General features: G+C 34.8%; 1 protein-coding gene across 1 annotated transcript in view; it reads left to right on the forward strand.

Annotated features, from left to right (window-relative positions):
- Window positions 1-3,459: 3,459 nt before the first annotated feature.
- The window catches only part of LOC131875025 (probable LRR receptor-like serine/threonine-protein kinase At1g67720), an 88,266-nt gene continuing 72,500 nt past the window's right edge, over window positions 3,460-19,225 (forward strand). The window contains exons 1-2 of the mRNA XM_059219027.1: window positions 3,460-3,465; window positions 3,931-4,194. Of these exons, the coding sequence (XP_059075010.1) occupies window positions 3,460-3,465; window positions 3,931-4,194 (270 nt within the window). The remainder of the gene's footprint in view (window positions 3,466-3,930; window positions 4,195-19,225) is intronic.

A 19,225-nucleotide genomic window follows, 5' to 3' on the forward strand; every position in this document is an offset into this window, starting at 1 on the left:
TGACAAAAATAATTATTATCAAAGTAAGGTGAGACTACCTTAGAAGGATCAATTGGTTTTATTGGAGGAAGTTTGATAACATTTCTTTGTAACAACTAAGACATAATGCTATGTAAAGATTCATTAAAAGGAGTAAATCATTCAAAGGAGTAAATTGTCTTTCTCTTTTGAAAGATTTAGAAATAGGAAGCACATCTGCTATAGCATTCACATTATTGTTGACATTGTCATTGAATTTGATGAATAGTTTGCTTGGTTTGAACTTTGCAAATGGTTGTTGAGCACTTCCACCCTTATCACTCTGAGTCATAGGAGTGGATTGCTCCAGTTGACTCACAATCAGTTGAAAATTGTGAAGTGTTGCACACAATTGTGGAAAGGAAGTAAACTCAGAAATGAGAAGTTTGTCTCTAATATATTTTTGCAAATTAGAAATAAAAATTCTTTGAATATCATTATTAGACACTAGAATAGAAATTTGAGAACACAAATGCTTATATCTACCAATGAAATCAATCACTTTTTCTTTAACACCTTGTTTACAATGCATTAAATAAAAGTGATTTTAGGACCTATTTTGTTTTGAAATGATTGAAAAGAGGTAATAAAATAAGAAGACAAAGAGAAATGCCATTTTTAAGCCTTATCTCTCAATGTTCTAATTAAAAATTTTGCAAGCAATCTTTGATCATAGGAAAAGTCAATACACAAGGTTTGAAATGTCTTGACATGTGTTAAAGGGTCACCTTTTCCATTATAGATTTATAAGTGAGGTACTTCAACATGTTGAGGAGGGACAAACCTAACAATAATAAGAGAAAGTGGGCTCATAACATCAAATGTGGGCACACTAAACTTAGACTGACTCATAGAAGCTATTTGTTGTTGCAATGATGATACAGTTTGAGAAAGTTTATTAATGGTTGCTTCAGTTGAGGAATTTATGCTAGAGATGTTTGATTGAGAAGGTGGTGTGTTGTTGTTGAAAGAAGGCATTGATTGAGAATAAGGTGGAGGAACACTATGGTAAGTAGGCATAAGAGATGATTGTGTAGGAAATGAGACACTAAAAGGAGGAATAGAATGATTAGATGAATTTCCCCCTTGCATCACATTTATTGGTTGAGAAACAAGAGGAATACTTATTCAAGGCATGGGTGAGGATAAAGGGCTAATTGAGGAAGTGGGATTGCCCCTGTGACTAATGGTTATAGGTATGACATTTTGAGTTGTTGTAGTCATGATGTTTGACGTGAAAGTAGGAATGCTAGCCATTAGAGTGGTCAAAGGAATAGAATGATTTATTTGTGTAGAAGGTTGCAAATAACCTAAGTTCCAATCACAAATTTTTATAGGCATGACATTAGAATCAACAATATGAGTAATACCACATAATATATCAATTCCATTCTTATCACTTTGAAATTAATGGAAGAACTTCACTTTGAGGGTATTCTTGGGACATCCATTGTTGAAAGTTGTCAAATTGATTATCCAATTTTAAAAGTTAATCAATAGATGCTCTAGTCAAAGATTCTTATTTATCATTGGAATCATCAATTGGATAAATAGAGATGTTATTAGGATGGGAAGAATTAGCATTATCCTCATTGAAGAAGTCACCCAAATTAGTGTCCATCTCCTCGGTAATTAAACCTTGGGAAGCTGTAATTCTAATGCTTCATCTAACAAGGATAGTGTAAGTAGGACTAATAGTGGTAAAAATCATGCACTAGAGGGAAGATTTTGAATTTGGAATTGGAATTTTGAATTTGTGGAACAAAGCTTGCAAATTTGAATAATGCAAAATTCAAGGAATTTATGATTATACAATTTGAACTTTGTTGAAAGGTAGAAGGACACAATTTTATGAGAAAAGGAAATTGAAATTTTAAAATTAGGGCCAATGGGAAATTGTGAGTTGAGAAAATACAACACCACATGAGCCCAAATGATCTTTACAAGCTGAAAAACCTATTACAAGGAGAAGCAAGGAAGTAAATCACAGAAGGAACAAAGCTTGCAAATTTGAATAATGCAAAATTCAAGGAATTTATGATTGTACAATTTGAACTTTGTTGAAAGGTAGAAGGACACAATTTTATGAGAAAAGGAAATTGAAATTTTAAAATTAGGGCCAATGGGAAACTGTTGGAGTTGAGAAAATACAACACCACATGACCCCAAATGATCTCTGCAAGCTGAAAAACCTGTTACAAGGAGAAACAAGGAAGCATATCATAGAAGGAACAAAAACACAGGAAAAATATGCTCCAAAAGATAAGAGCTCAATAATCTCCAAAATGTATTATCACTAATAATCCTTCTTACAATGAAAAGAAAGAACTCAACCTTTAACAGGTCAAGAAACCCTAAAAGGGAAAACCCTAGGCTTGCACATAATAATTAATAAAATAATTAATTATTATGCACCTAAAATTATCTTAGGTGTAAAAAAGATAAAGGGAACTTAAATAATTAAACAAATATTGTTTAATTAATCAAGTAAATACCCGAATACTCTAATACCCCCCCTAAGCTAGACTTAGGGAAAAGCTAAAACCTAGAACATCTACTGAAAGCAATAAAGATGGATCTTGACAACAAGGCCTGATCAAGTACCCAAATACAATGAAATCTCTATGAACTGGAGAAATAGAGAAAACCATGAGGGAATAAAACTCTACTTCAAAAAGAGATGGAAAAGAACACCACTGAAGCATGAAGAACCTGCAAACTCTGTCGAAGAATAACTGCTGATCTGAAGAACCTCCACTAAAATAGAACATGACTAGGTAGAGAAGACTATAATCCGCATGAGTGCCATCAAATGACACTACTTGAATCAGATGGCAAACAAGGCAAACACTAAACTTGAAGATATAGATGGCATGAGAAATTAAAGCTTGAAGAGCTGATCAATCGAACCATGAAAGCATTAGAACCAACAGGACAAACCTCCCCATAATGCTAAAGAGGGAGAGGGATAGGTACACTGAAAAGAACAACCAACAAGAACTGTATGACAAAGAACCAGGAACATCAAAGGTGCTAAGAAAAGTACAGGGTGTCTTGGAAGGAACACTCACTGGACAAAGGAAGATGGCAAACAATAGGCAAACATCAACCCCCTCATGGCACTTTATCAATAGTGCATGTACAACAAGGCACAAGATATGCATGATCCCAAGAAAACAATGCATGATGGCACTTTATCTTAGTGCATTTGCATAAATACAATGCTACAATGATAAGAAGGTTGGAAATAGAAACGAGAACCAAAATAGAGACATCCTACATAGAGAAGAGATCCCAGGACCTGAAACAACCAAGATATCCACCAGAGTGTTGAAAAGAAAAAAACTAAATAAAATATGCATGGAGCAAAATCTAGAAATAAAACTCATATGGCTGGAAAGTACACCACACATGCTTTCCAAAATATATTTTTTTCGAAAAATGAAGGTCAGATGCTCATTCTATGGCTCTCAGAGTGCAAAAACAAGACCTCACTTTGACTAGAATAAAACATAGTCAAATAGGAAAATTGGAAAAAATTACCAAGATGACAAGGTCCGGCTCAAAACCAGCTTTTTGACACCTATTTTTTTTCAAAAAAATGACTCCGTATGCCCAAGATATGGCAAAAAAACCAAACCCCCCTGAAAGAGGCAAAAAAGGTAGTCTGGTGGCTATTCGGGCATAGGTGGCCAGGGAGTGATGCACTGGTGGTGGGATGGTGGTGCTCCGGTGGCTGGCAGTTTCTCGATGACTGAGGGGAAGATCTAGGGTAGTCGGTGGGCTGGGCAGAGGTTCCAGCGGCGGTAGGGTAAGTAGGTGAAGCGGGTTTGGGCTGGGCGGCTGCAGGGGCCAGGGGTAGAGGCAGTGGCGGTGCCGAGAAATAAGGGCAGTGGTGAGCAAAATAGCTAGGTTGGGCAGCAAGGTCAGGGTGCAGGTGAGGTCACAGGTAGGAAGGTCAACAGTGGGGGTCGGGAAGTGGTCGGTGAAGGTGAGTGGTGTCGGGTGGAGCTGCTGGCCGCTGGTGGTCGCAAGGAGGCTAGCAGGGGGCCAGGCCGGTGGGGGTCGGGAGCTAGCAGGGGGCTGAATAAAATAGCCCACGAGGGCCAGAACGGGGCCGATGGTGGTTGTACGGGGCCTGCAGCATGGCAGGGGCCCTATGGTACCCTACGTACCGTGGGAACCGCCCTCGCCCAAAACTTTTGCCAAAAACAAATTTTTTTGTTTAAAACCCTATTCGCCTTTTTCTCTTTTGATTTTTTTGAAGATTTTTTGATAAAATAAAAAAAAATCCACCTTGCATGCCGTAAAAAGGCAAAATATTAATTTTTTTGAAATTTTTTTCTCGATTTGCGTGTCAAGGCCTTATGGCCTGGATCTGAGAAAAAATACTCCCAGAGGCTCAAGAACCAAAAAAGGTAAAATTTTATATGACCATAGGGGTTTTCCGGCCTTCTGAGCATGATGGTGAGGTCTGTTTAGGCCCAAAGTGATAAAAAAAAATTTCTATACCTAGGTGCATAAAAAACTTTCTGAAACCCCAGATCCACTTCCAATGCAAAAATTCTCAAAACAAGAACAAGTAGTTGTAGATTTGAAGCTCTGATACCATGTTGGAGTTGAGAAAATACAACACCATAGGAGCCCAAATGATCTCTGCAAGCTAAAAAACCTGTTACAAGGAGAAGCAAGGAAGCAAATCACAGAAGGAACAAAAACATAAGAAAAATATGCTCCAAAAGATAAGAGCTCAATAATATCCAAAATATATTGTCAATAATAATACTTCTTGCAATGAAAAGAAAGAACTCAACCTTTAATAGGTCAAGAAACCCTAAAAGGGAAAACCCTAGGCTTGCACATAATAATTAATAAAAGAATTAATTATTATGCACCTAAAGTTAGCTTAACTGTAAAAGAGATAAAGGGAACTTAAATAACTAAACAAATATTGTTTAATTAATCAAGTAAATACCCGAATACTCTAACACAAACCACTCAATTTTAAAATTAAATTTATTAAAATTTGAATGTTTAAAATCGGGGCAAATTATAATTAACCACTTAATTTCAATTTTTTTCTTGAAAGTTGTGATGTTGAAATTGAGAAGTATTTTTTTTTTTAGAGAGATCAAAATTTGAGAAAATCAACCAATTTTATAGATTTAAGCAATTAAATATAGTCATACCAGTCTCCTGAAATTTTGGGAAAAAAGCTAGGGATTGTGTTGAAAGTGCACACGGTCCTCCCAACTTTTTTGGAAATTTTTAGGGATTAAAGTTGCAATGATTTTAAAGATAACTCCAAAAATTTGGTTGATTTTACAAAGTTTAGATAGGTGGAATTAAGGTTTGAATGTGAAAATAGGATCCTATCAGGGTTTTGAAATAGACAAGAAATTGAAAGGTAAATTTGAAAAATGTCAAACCTAATGGATAAGGCCACCTTGAATAATGTTTAGAAAATTGAAATTGATTAAAATTGATTTAGATTTGCACAAAATTCAATTAATTTTGAAAATTAGGGTTTTGGGACCTAACCACTAAATTTTAAAATTTTGAATTTTGAAAAAGGGAGGGAAATTGAAGATATGAATTTTAAAGAAAAAGATGAATCTAAAAATGCTCCTAAATTAAAAAATTAAATGTGAATTCAATTTTTGCACAAGTTCAAGTTGATTTTTGAAAATTAGGGTTTTGACAATTAAACACTTAATTTTGTAAATTTGAATTTACAAATTGAATAGGACAATGAAAAAATTGAATTTGACAAGCAATGCAATTTTCAGATCTAAAACAATAGACAAGAATTTTTTACAAGACACAAGTTCAATTCTAATATTTTAAAATTAGGGTTTTGATTGAATGAACCACTAAGTTTTATAATTTTGCAAGAAAATTAAACTTGTAAATGAAAAATATGATATGATTTGAAATGTTAAGCATGTAAGACATTGGGTTCACCAAAATGTAATTGTGGTAAATGAGGTTGGCGAAGAAATCAAGAGGAAAGCTTTTCTCTCCTCAAGGGGAGTGAAAGTTTCACAAAAGATTCTCCTTAACCTTTTCATGCACATTACATTTAAAAGAGGGGGATAATTGACTAGATCCAATCTGAATAGGAAGAGATTGAATGCTACGTGAATTGACAATAGATTTAGAAAGTAAAAGTAACCCCTCTTTTAGAATGCAATAGGTTGAATTATGTGATTTAAGACCGAGTGTAAATATGAAAAAGAAATGGTTGTAACTTGAGATAGAAATAAGGGATGAAGTTGTGCACTTGGAATTGGTAGTGAAATTTCTAGACGAAGCTCCCCTGCAAATTTGAGAAAAACTTGTCAAGACTGTGTTGAAAGTGTGCATAGTGCTCCGAAAAATCTGCTTGATGAAAAGGATTTTTCTACCTAAAAAATGGAGTCCAAATTTGCAAATATAGTTGGGCACCTACAACCTACACACATAAAAGAGAGAAAAAGGGTTTGGGATTGAGGGTTTGCCTTTAGGTCAAACTGCGGTTTTGGAACTAACCAAAATGATGAAAAAGTACTTGTGAGTAAATGTAAATGAAAGACTAAAATAGAATTCATTTCAAGGGAGGACACAATTGAAATGTAGATAGAATTATTCGAACGATATGTAGAATTGAATTTTAAGAGAGATCTTCTCTTCAATGGTTGAATCCTAGAAACACCTAGCCTTGAAAGGAGACTTGATAATTCTCAATGCTTGGAAGGATGCTTGAATGCTTGATTTTGATTAGGATCACAATTTCCACATCATGTATTCTTATTAAAATTATCTTATGTCAATAGGAGAGAGGAATGCATCTTATATATTCAGTAATTAGGGTTAATTGACTAATTTTTCATTATAGGCCAACATAGGGAAAATTTTCCCACTTGCAAAATGCAAAGTTCAATGCAAGGATAGGATAGAAGGGGGCCCAAAATAGGGCAAAGACAAGTGCCACACCCTTGTCCTAAGGGGGACAGGGGTGCCACACCCCTATCCTACCCTTATCTAGGACAGAAAGTAAGGTCTAGGTAGTGCTGGGTACTAGGAAATGCAGTTTTTAGGGATTGAGCAAGTCTCAGGTCTCCAATCAGGCTTGGGGATTCGATTCACCAATGTGAAGACCCAAATGTGGTTGAAAATTGCAAGGTCACAATTTTATGACACTACATATGGAATTATATTATTGGATCTTTTATATTTAATTATAAATTAATTTTCACTTTATTTTATTTATTTAGCTAATTGGGAGTTGAATTTAGTAATATTATTTTTTATTATTTTCTCTTTTTTTGTGAAGGTGGAAGTGGAGTGAGCTTTATGGTTTGCATTAAAGTTGCTAATTGAGTTTTTATGCATGAAGAAAGATTATTTGTAGGGTTTTTGTGATGGGTATTACATATATTATGTCCAAAATTGTGCCCGAAGCATTTATGACACTTATGCATGATGCCTAGTAAATTTATGACAAATCCTTGATCAAAAGTATGTTATTTTAGCATCATGGGATTGAAGGATGAAGTGCCTTGAATGACTCGAAACCCCTTTGGACCTACTTTTTGATGGATGGAAGTGCAATGCAGAGATATTCGTGCCCCTTTCTAATGTCTTGAAAAGTTGGCTAAATCTTGAATTTGGCAAAGATTCAGATGTTGGCCGATGCATGTCCTTTGGCTCGCATTTTGCCGTAATGGCTCTCCATGCCCTTTTTAGGTTTAAGAACACTTCCTTGTTCATTTTGAAGAGTTTCCAGCTCAAGTTCTTATCTCTTGGATTTCATTATGCTCTCAATATCTTGCTGCTCTCTTTATGCTCTTGGACATACATTCTACCAATATCAATTTTTGACCATCTTGTGGTGACTTCTTAAGAACAAAGAGATCAAGTGGGCTTCATCACTCTCACGATTCAAAATGAAAAGAGTTTGAGTTCATGCTTAGTCTCTCTCTTTCTATTTTATCAATCTCTTTTACATGCAATGAGTCCCTTGCATTGTTAAATATTTGTTTCCAACATTCCAATATTCCAATATTTCAATACTTTCCAATACTCATTGTATGCAATAAGAGTTAACTTCTTTTAGATGAATTTTATTTTCTATCTGCATTTACTATCCAATTTAGAAAGTTCCAAATTTTTTTCCAACCTACTAATTGGCTATCCATGATGGTGGAAACACCTAAATAGGGGTTTCACTGAGGCATGCCCCTATACGACCCAACAATTTTCCTCCTCTTAGTGTGTGCAAGTGACGAAAAGGTTTCATGCGTAGGAGACCATTTGCAAGTTCCTTTCTAGACTTTTACCTATCTGCAAGTCATACATACTATAGCATGTCACACTAGTGTCCATGTCCCATGCTGGTGTTGAGAACTTCAGAGCTCCCCAGTTGGCAGGTATAATCTTCTTTTAACATTGCACTATTCTGTAAATTCAGTTTTATATATTCATTATTTCTATACTATACTTCTGTTATTTATCTCTTGTGTAGTGTGGTTAGTTTAGTTGTTTGTTATCCCTTAGCTCAGCTTGGCACCTATTCTAAGCGATAGAGGCAGATAGAATTTTCTTCTAAGATTTATAATCTTGGAGGGGGTGAATCTCCTTGCCTATATTTTGGTGAACCTCACATGAATGCCTAATATTGGATCTTTTACTTTTGGAGCTTGATGCCTTTAATAAGGCATTCTCAAAGGACAATTTTGATATGTTGGATGAAGTCTTGGATGAATTCCTTGAAGCACCCTCTCTTAAAAGAGATGTAAAGGGTGAGTCATCCTCCATGGCATCCTCATGCAAAAATGAAGGTTGTGAATGTCATTGTTGTTTCTGTGGCTCCACAAAAGACTAAGAGACCTTACATCCATGTGACAATGACAAGTCCTTTTCCTAAGAGAGTTAAGACCATTAATGGAAAATGTTTCAAAGGAGAAGCTTCTAATTTATACACTAGATGTATGAAATCCAAGCAACCATCCTATAATACTATTGCTCACACATATAGCACTCGAAATAAAAAACAAGTTCCTAAACCACATCAAACTTCTCTACTGCCTTCTCAACCTATCCATCCTAAGGTACCTTTTCTAGTAGACAAGAGACCAAGTGATTAAGATCTTCTCAGGCAACTTAAGGTTACTCTGGCTAAGATCTCACTTTGGGATTTTCTTTGAATTGCCCTGATGTATCAAACTATACTATAAGAAGTTTTATGAAATATTTTTCTAGCTTCCTCTATGAGATCGGCTGATGTTAATGCATTGATGGAACATATTTGTGCATATTCATTGAATATTACCTTTTATCTGCGTGAACTCCCATCTCCCAAAGTGAGGAATTTAGAAGATCCATTAATGATCATTATTCATATGAATGGATTTGGTATTAGACAAACACTTGTTGATATAGGTTCAACACTGAATCTTTGTGGTTTATACTTGTTACCAAAGATCAAGGTGGACCCAAATTTTTTGGCACCTTCCTCCTTTTTCATCTGAGGTTTTGATAATAGTGGTAAGACAATTATAGCAACTATCATACCATCCTTGAAGGTTGGACTAGTCACTATTCCAACCCTTATGCATGTTATTCCAGGCTCTTTATCATACAATCTTCTTTTAGGTAGACCACGGATACATGCTTTGGGAGATATTTCATCTACACTTCACGGATCCATGAAGTTCGTGGCTAATAATCAGGTTGTCATAGTTAAGGCTGATCCCAAGGCTATGTATCTATGTCAAATAGTTGCAATTGGTCAGGTTTCTATCACACCTTCCTTTCAAAAGTGTGTACCCACTCTATCTTCTTTAATTGCAACCTCTGCTTCTATCTCATCCCCTAAAAATGAAGACTATGAGAAGGAAGAAGTCGCTAAGGAAGTCATTAATAGGGAGAAATCACCGAAGAAGAAAAATTATTTAAAAGAAAAATCCCCAAAGCTAGATACTCCTAAGGTGGAAATGTTGGAGTCTACACCTGTAAAACCTTCCCGGCTAAATTGCCTTCAAATGTAAATGCATGCTTGGGTGACGATTGGAGTTCTTTGGACTTCACCATCTCTCTTGTTGGTGAGTTCAAAGTAGATCCCGTGAAATTAAGCTCTCCTAAAATTTCATTCACCTCAACTATGAAAGATGATTATGCACCTATAAATCCAAGTGATTCTTATCATGTCGATCATCTTTTCTATAGGAAACTACCATCATTCAAAGAATTACAAAACATCTATGGTCCTAGATACAAGGTGGTGTCTCAGCTTGGGTATCATGGGAAGGGTTGTGGACCTAATGAATAAGGTATACAGATTCCTTTAAAGCCCAAAACTCATCACCACAACACTCGATTAGGATACTATCACACAAGTTGAAAGGCTAAACCATGGTTAACTATTAACATGATTTTAGCTAATCCCCTTCCTTTAAAGCTTATTCATCTAGAACTCATTGGCATTCATGTATCACCTTTGAAATTCCCTTGGATCTTTTCCCTTCAAAAGTATCCTTAGAGGAATTTATAGGTGCATACGATGGGCTGCCCCCTTATCATCATAAATGTCAATTTTCATACTGCTTGAATGCTCATGTATATTTTGGAGAACCCATTTTGTAGGGGACATCTCCATCTCATAATAGAGAACACATGTTTATCCCTCATCTAGAAGAACATAGTGCACTCTCTAATGGAGAAACTACTGATGTCATCATGAGCGATAAGGCTCCTGAGAAAGTCGTAATGGGAAAATTCTTATCTTCTGAAGAATTCAAAGAATATTCTAATTTACTGCATCTAGTCCCTCACATCATTTCTTGTTGCTTAGTCTTGATGCTAACCCGATGAAGAAAAATATTGAAAAGATGAATCCTAAAGTGGCTTTATAAGTCAAGGTCAAGATAGAGAAGCTCCTAAAAGATGGCTTTATCCACCCCATCAACTATTCACCCTAGATATCAAACATTGCATTGGTAAAAAAACCTGATTGTCGTATCCATATTTGCATTGATTTTTTTAGATATGAACAAAGATTATTTCAAGGATGAATTTCCTTTCTTGAATATTGATATAATAGTGGATTCAACCATGGGGTATGCTTTTCTCTTATTCATGGACATCTTCTCAGCTTACAACCAGAGCTATATCAACCTAGAAGATCAATATTAAACTACCTTTACAACCCCTTAGGGAACCTTTTGCTATGTCATCATGCCATTTGGGTTGAAGACTGTAGGATTGACCTATCAACGAGCCATGACCTTGATATTTCATGATTTCATCCATAAGGTCTTAGAAGACTATATTGATGACATCTTGGTAAAATCCCTCGCATGTGAAATGTACATTGAAAATATCTATTTGGTCTTTGAAAGACTTCAATTGTATAAAATGAGACTGAATCTTCTTAACTTTGTCTTTGGTGTTGATGTCGAGAAGCTTCTAGGATTCATTGTCTCTCACCAAGGAATTGAAATAGACATAGAAAAAATCGATGCTAATATGAACATGCCTCCACCTAAGAATATCTCCCAGCTTTGTAGTCTACAGGGGAAAATCCAGGCCATTCATGTTGGAAACCAATAACACTGAGAGGGGGGGCTGGATCAATGTTATTATGGAATAGAAGATTTTAGCCTTAACAAAACATACATACACCAACTAGTATATTGGTATAAACATAATTGAAAGAATTAATGCAAGCAATAAGCCAAACACATAAATGAGAACCATAACACACAGATTTATATGTGGAAAACGTCAATGAGGAAAAACCACGGTGGGATTTGTGACTGACAATATCAATTCACTGGCCATATGAAGAGATTATAATATATGATGGGCCTACACTTGCAGGACGATTTACAACCTAGAGCACATTTCTCATCACAAAAGGAGCCTCACTAACTATATAACAATCCAGACAAAAATCCGAAGAAGTATGAACTGCTTAGTATAGCATTTCCTATGCCAGAGTATAGTTTTGGTTTAAGCTTTGTCTGTTCTGATCAAAAACCCTAAACCTCAGTACTAGAATAACCCTTACAATGAATTACTCACATACATAGTCTCTTTGATAAATTTTGTATTACATTACACCCATATTTTTATTCTACATGTTTATCCCTATTCCCTTATTCTTTTAAAATGATCTAATCAATCTCCCCTATAACCCTATACAAATTTATGCCTTATGTCAGTTTATAAGGATTATACAATATCATATGTACATTTCATCCATATAACAAATGAATAATCATTAAAACAAGTTGTCGATGCCAAATCCAAGATGTGTCAACCTAAAATACCAATGACCTTTACTATACCATGTCATCCTACATTATCGGTGACTAAAGAAATCTTCTATCCTACCGATGTTGGTGTCGGTGCCAGTATAGAGTTTGTGAAGTGCATACCTGTAGACCATATGAAGCCAGAACCCAAAATAATGTTGCCATCAATGAAAAAATAATGAAACCAACCAATAGAGTGTCAATTTCTAGCAATCTCCCCCTTTGGCATTGATGGAAAAAATCATGTGAAAAATGGTCATGGTTTCAACTGTCGGTTTCATCCTACCCTACTCCCCCCGAGCTGAATATGCAAAATGCTCCAATACTCCAAAATTCCAAAAACTCTATAACTCCCCCTAATGTATGAGACCCTTCATTCTTTTTCACATGTATACTGCTCCCCCTTTGACATCAACGCCCAAAAATGGTAAAAGGAATGTCAAAGAATAATAACTATACACTGAATATCTCCAAATATGTCTTACCAGAGCTTGACCAATTTCAAGATTTTCGAGTAAGATTTCTCTAATAACTCCACATAAGTATCCCAACTAGTTTTGAATGTGCTAGAGATAGATACAAGTCCACTCACTAAATATGCAAGTGATTCTTTCTCATTAACTTCTGCAAGTGTGGGCTTACCAAGCATATCCATGCATTCCCTCTTATGAACACCAAGTGAATCCAATCTTGGACTCACCAAACCTCTGAGACTTCTGGCTCTTCAAATGATCTTATCTCTTTCCTTTTCAAGAGAATAAATTTGATTTTCCAAGGTAAAATTTTTTCCATCAATAGATGTGGTTAGTGAAGTTAGTCCATCAAACGAGTTAGCAATATTAGCAATTTTGTCTTGTACCTCTTTTATCTTTTCATCTACTTTTTCTATAAGAATCTCTATATTGCAATATACCTTGTATATATTAGTCCCTTGTTTCAAGGAATTTTCTATCAAAATTAACTTCTCCTCAATCTTTTTCTTCTCCATGTCAATTATCTAATCAAAAGTGGCTCTCTTAGCCAAAGTGAATTTTTCAAGTGCTAGTTGGTTAGAGATCTGTTGTAATGATTGAAAATCTTTAGAGATGTGTTTTGTTATTATCTTAAGCTTGTCAAAAGGGATTGCTTCATTCTCAATTTTACATTCTAGGACCAATATGTGCAAAATAGTTATGGATTAATCTATAATCCCTTTGTCTGTGGCTCCCTCCATCAGTTTCTGAGAAACCATCATCATCAGCTCTATGGGACTTGTGTGTGTGAAAAGTGGACTAAGAATCTGTATTTGCAAGACACAACACTTCAATCAAGTCATTACATGCATGGTTAGATAGATGTAAATATGAATATGAAAACCATAGAAAATTGACCCATTGCCTTCTAAAAGATGCGAGTATAAGATTGTTCTCAAATTATCTAGTAGTACTAGTGACTAGACAACATCAAGATGAAGGATTTAATCTATATGAGCATGATGAATGCTATATGTATGCAATATTAATCTGACAAGATTTTTGCAATATTAAGCTAAATGATTTAATCAATATGAAACAATTAATATGCAATATGTCAATGAATCTAGAGAAAAAATAAGTATAATAATGATGTATTCTCCAACCTCCTTTTGAATGAGAGATGAACTCGAATTTATAGAAAATTCAGAAAGAAACCAATGGCTAAGATCAACTAATGATGAGCGGTCATGATTTTCCAAGAGGAAGCACAATCTAGGTGAATTGATATGATTGGATTCTTTTATCAATTTTAAAGGAAGTTGAACTAAATTTAAGATTAAAATCAGGAAAAAACTGATTTATTCTCTATTTCATTCAATTTTAATATTTAATTGTTTTAATTGCTTTCTTTGAGATTATCTATCAATTTTTAATTTGTTTTTTTCAAGATTATTTCCAATTGATTTCTTTTCTCAAATTTTTAATTCTTTTTTGTCAATTAAATCCTTTTTTGATTTATTTCCATTTTTTAATATTTGTGCTCATAATTTCCAATTCCTCTTTCTTGATTTGTTTCCTTTTTTGAAGATTTGATCGCAAATTGATTTATTTAATTAAATTAATTCCTCTTTTTGATGATTTAATGGAAAATTGATTTATTTAATTAAATATGCTAGGATATTTAATTAAAATAAATGAGATAATTGTTTAAAAGTGATTTACTTGGAATGATTTAATTAATTAAATAGATATTTAATTAATATTGGGTGATTGATTTTGTTTGCCATGTGACATTTGATGATTAAAGAATTAATTGTATGCTCAAGATTGATTTAATTGCCTTTGGTTAGGACCTTGGTGATGTTGTCAAGATTAGGGGCTCATGGTTTAGATGACCATTTTTTGGGTATTACATTTGCCCCTCTTTGAATTAATGTGCGAGCAGCACGTTGGTTCAAAGAAAGTTTGATGTCTAGGAGATGTCAGTTCTGAATTTGATTGATCACGAACTACATAAAAAAGCAAGGTGTTTAGTTTGATTAGAAGTGACAAAGCTTAATAAAGTCTGATTAATGTGATATCATTCCGAAACTTGATTGAACTTGGGAACGATAGAAAACAAAAGATATCAAACTTGAACTTGATTGATCAAGAAGTGGATCTTACTAATCTAGAACTTGATTGAACTTAGATACAATGAGTGATGATAAAAATCGATCTTGAACTTGATTGATCAAGATACGATGAAGATAAATTGTTCAACTTGATCAAGAAATGAATAAAATGTAACACCTGTTTAGATTTAGCATGATCGAAGATACTCTTTAAACCCTTAATTGAGTTTAAATGAAAAAATCAGCTTGATGAAAAGGGATGGAACTGATTGACGTAAAGAGATTGATTTTGATAAAAGACTAATATCAGCTTGATATGAAGTGATGAAACTAATATGCCCCTAGAGATTGATTTGATTTAGATGATCCAGAGATCTCGACTTGATATAAAGCATTGAAGTTGAAATGCCCCTAGTGATGAGGTCTTATTTGATTGATTTTCTTTGGTTGAAAAAGATTTTTTCTTATCTTTCATTGAAGATTTAAAAAAAATTTTGACATTTGAAGATGTGAGGTCATAAGGTCACAAGTATGCTCCCTTGGGAGTGAAATCAAAAGATAGCGAGGGTACATAATGATTATAGGAAATTTTGAGCCATGATAATGATTTTGAGCACAAATGGATTCAAATGAATTTTTGAAAATTTTGCGTTGAGTGATAAGATTAAGCGTCAAGTTGATCGTAAAGTTGATGTGTAGAATGAAATTGATATCCAGTGTTGAAATTGAGCACAATCTGAAGAAAGAATGAGCTTTTGATGAAAAGAGCGCTAAGTGGTCAACATCATGAAATTTCGATTAGAGAATTGACATCAAATTTTGATTTTGATCTCGAAAATGGACTCAGGACAGTCGATTTACAAGCTCTTGATTTGATTTCATCATACTTGTGTTGATTGATTATGAGATGTTGTTGTATATGCTTTATTCTATATGTATGCATTTCTTTTCAGTATGGATGAATGAATGCAAATGGAATATGGGTGTTTATTTTTGTTTCTTTTTATGCAAATAAATGAATGAGTATGAGTAATATGAATAATGCAATGTTTTCATTTTTCTATGCAATAAGATGAATGGAAATGAATGATAGTGAATGTATAAATCTATATAAGATGTTTATGTATGCATCTCAAAACACAAGTACTCGATCAAAGAAATGATGAAAAGAGACCACTTAGTGAAGAAATGATGAAGCTTCCAACGCTCATTTAGAAAATAGGGAGATCATTGTTACCATACCGACATCACCCTAAATTCACAAGATGCAGAATGAAATGCAAAATGAGATGCAATCCTAAACCTAGTCACTAGACTTTGAAAAGCTTAATTTTCATCATTGAAGATTTTACAATTATATCGGGCAGATTAGAGTTCCTTTCTTTTCATGTGCAATATTAATAATCTTGGTCGCAATGACCCTTTTTTCATTCATATCCTTGGATAGATTTCATAGGGACCTGGACTGCACAATAAAAAAATTCCCTCAAAACAAACAAAGAAATTATGGTAACCTCCCTGTAGCATTAAAATAAGCGGAGTTGAGGTATGTAAGGTGATTTCACCTTGATGTGAAGGCTCTTATCATAGACACCTAGCTAATTTAAATGTTTCTAGATCATTGGGATCATTCCTTCAAGCAACAAACAAGAAAATATTATGCCCCCAATCCTTGCTCCTCTTAGTCAAGATAGACTTCCTCGAGTTACTAAGAGGGATAATAATCGAAAACCAATATAAAAGACAACACACAAATAAAATTTGCATGCATAGCTCAAACTATTTAGTGATTTTTTTCCGTTATGTTGTTTTGCTCGTTAACTCAGTGATAAAACTCTTTAGTAGTCAGAAGACAGGTGACTGACTCGAAGTGGACGACTAGGTTTCACTGACATAAGGTTGACTTGGTTGACACTGCTTAGGACATGTAATGTGCTTGGTTGATTGCCTAAGACTAGGACATTGATCGGTTTCAAGCCATGAAGGTTCCAATGAACCAGGATGTCACAAAAGTGACTGAAATATGTACAAGCGAAAGCAAATATGCAGGAAAGCGAGAATGCCAACATTGCATTGATAGATGGAGCGCTTGAGTACAAGAGGCACCTATTTACCAGGTTTTCACTTGCTTGGCAGAAATTCATTTTTAAAATTTTTTTTACCGAGATGCCTATTTACCAGGTTTTCACTAAGGCATTTTCTCTCTCCTTTTTCCTTTTTTTTTTTTTTTTTTATCTCTTTTCTTTTCTTTAGGACTTTTTTTGGTTTTTGGGATTTCTTCAAGACATTTTCTGATTTTTATGATTTCTTCAAGACATTTTTTTATTTTTATGATTTCTTCAAGACATTTTCTGATTTTTAGGATTTCTTCAGGACATTTTCTGATTTTTATGATTTCTTGAGGACATTTTGCACTATAAAAGCTACTGGAACAGACAATATATAGGTGAAGAATTTCTTCAGATGGATGGTGTTAATCAGTTCGTAGACCTGTTCTCCTTCTGATGTTGAGAGTTGATAGGCACTAGAGCTGAAAGCTACAGTGACGATATAGGGACCTAGCCAGTTGGGTTCAAACTTCCCTTTGTTATCTCGAAACTGTTGATTTTTAGGATTTTCTCTAGGAACTAAGTCACCAACCTAAAATTATTGGTGTCAAACTTTCTTGTTATATCCTCTAGACATTCTCTTTTGATACACTTTGAGATGATTAAATGCCACTTGTCAATGCTCATCCAGCAATTAGAGCTCTTGCAATCTAGATATTCTATAGTCTTCATCAGTAACAAGACCTTGCAAGGAAACTCTTAGAGATGGTATTTCTGCTTCAATGGGTAATACTACTTCAGACCCATACACCAAAGAAAAAGGTGTAGCCCCAGTAGGTGTTCTAATACTTGTTCTATAAGCCCAGAGTGCAGGATTGAGTTGCAGATGCCAATCCTTCCCAGATTTGTTCACTGTTCTGTGCAAGATAGTCAGTAGGTATTTGTTAGATGCCTCTGCTTGTCCATTACCTTGAGGGTAATAAACTAAGGACCGGTGTTGTTTGATTTTAAACTTCTCATAAAGTTCATCTAGATCTTTGTTCTTAAACTGTCCTCCATTGTCTGTTATAATTGATGAAGGTATACCATACCTGCAGATGATATAGTTAAGAATAAATAGAGCTACTTGTTTTCTTGTTGCCTTGATGAGTGGAACTGCTTCTACCCACTTTGTGAAGTACTCAGTGGTAGTGATAATAAATTTATGTCCATTAGATGAGGTAGGATAAATTTGGCTTATCAGATTGAATGCCCACTGTTGAAAGGGCCAGTGTGTCACAAAGGGTATGAGATCCCTTGTTGGAGCATGTATAAGGTGCCCATGCAACTGACACTTTCCATAGGTTTTAGAAACTTTAATAGCTTCCTTCTCCATGTCTGGCCAATAGTAGCCAGCCCTTAGTAGTTTTTGTGCTAAAGTTAGACCGTTCAAATGAGATCCGCAAACACCTTCATGAACTTTGGATAATGCACGTTGAGACTCCTCAGTTTCTAGACATCTAAGAAAAGTATTATCTAAACCTTTCCTGAATAGGTTGTTAGCAATGATGACGTACCATGACACATTTTGGATTAGGTTCCTTTTTTCATTTTAGGAAAGATTAGCAGGGATGACTTGGTCACGTAGGTAAGACAAAATGTGGCTATAACAAGATGAGTCATGTCCAATAATAGAACATACTACCTAGGACTTGGGAGAATCATAGGCAAGGTAATGTAACTCTTCCACTAAGAATTCAAAGTGAAAATTAGACTCCTGTAGCTGTGGTATAGATGCCAAAGTGGCCATTGTATCTGCCACTATATTTGTTGTTCTGGGTATCTGCTGAAATGATACGGAGGTGAAATATTTCTTGAGGTCATCCACCATCCTCTTGTAAGGCATCGGTTTCTCATCTTTCATCTGATATAGGTCATTAATCTAGTTGATAATGAGTTGAGAATCTCCATAGATGTGTAATTCCATGATCTTCGACTCGATGGCTAGCTTGATCCCATTTACCAAAGCTTCATACTCTACAATATTGTTTGTGCAAGGGAAGAGAAGTTTGTAAGCTTTGGAATTGAGTATTTTTGGGGAGTAATAAATAGTATCCTAGCACTAGAACCATGTTGAGTAAAAGACCTGTCAAAGAACATCTTCCATGATTATTCAGTAAGGTGCATGATTGATTCATTTGGGAATTCTATATGCAAGGGTTGATCATCTTCAAGTGGAGCTTCAGCAAGTTGGTCTGCGATAACTTGTCCTTTGATAGTTGTATGATCTACATATTCAATGTCAAATTCTG

Source organism: Cryptomeria japonica, chromosome 4, assembly GCF_030272615.1.
Source record: "Cryptomeria japonica chromosome 4, Sugi_1.0, whole genome shotgun sequence".
NCBI classification, from domain to species: Eukaryota; Viridiplantae; Streptophyta; class Pinopsida; order Cupressales; family Cupressaceae; genus Cryptomeria; species Cryptomeria japonica.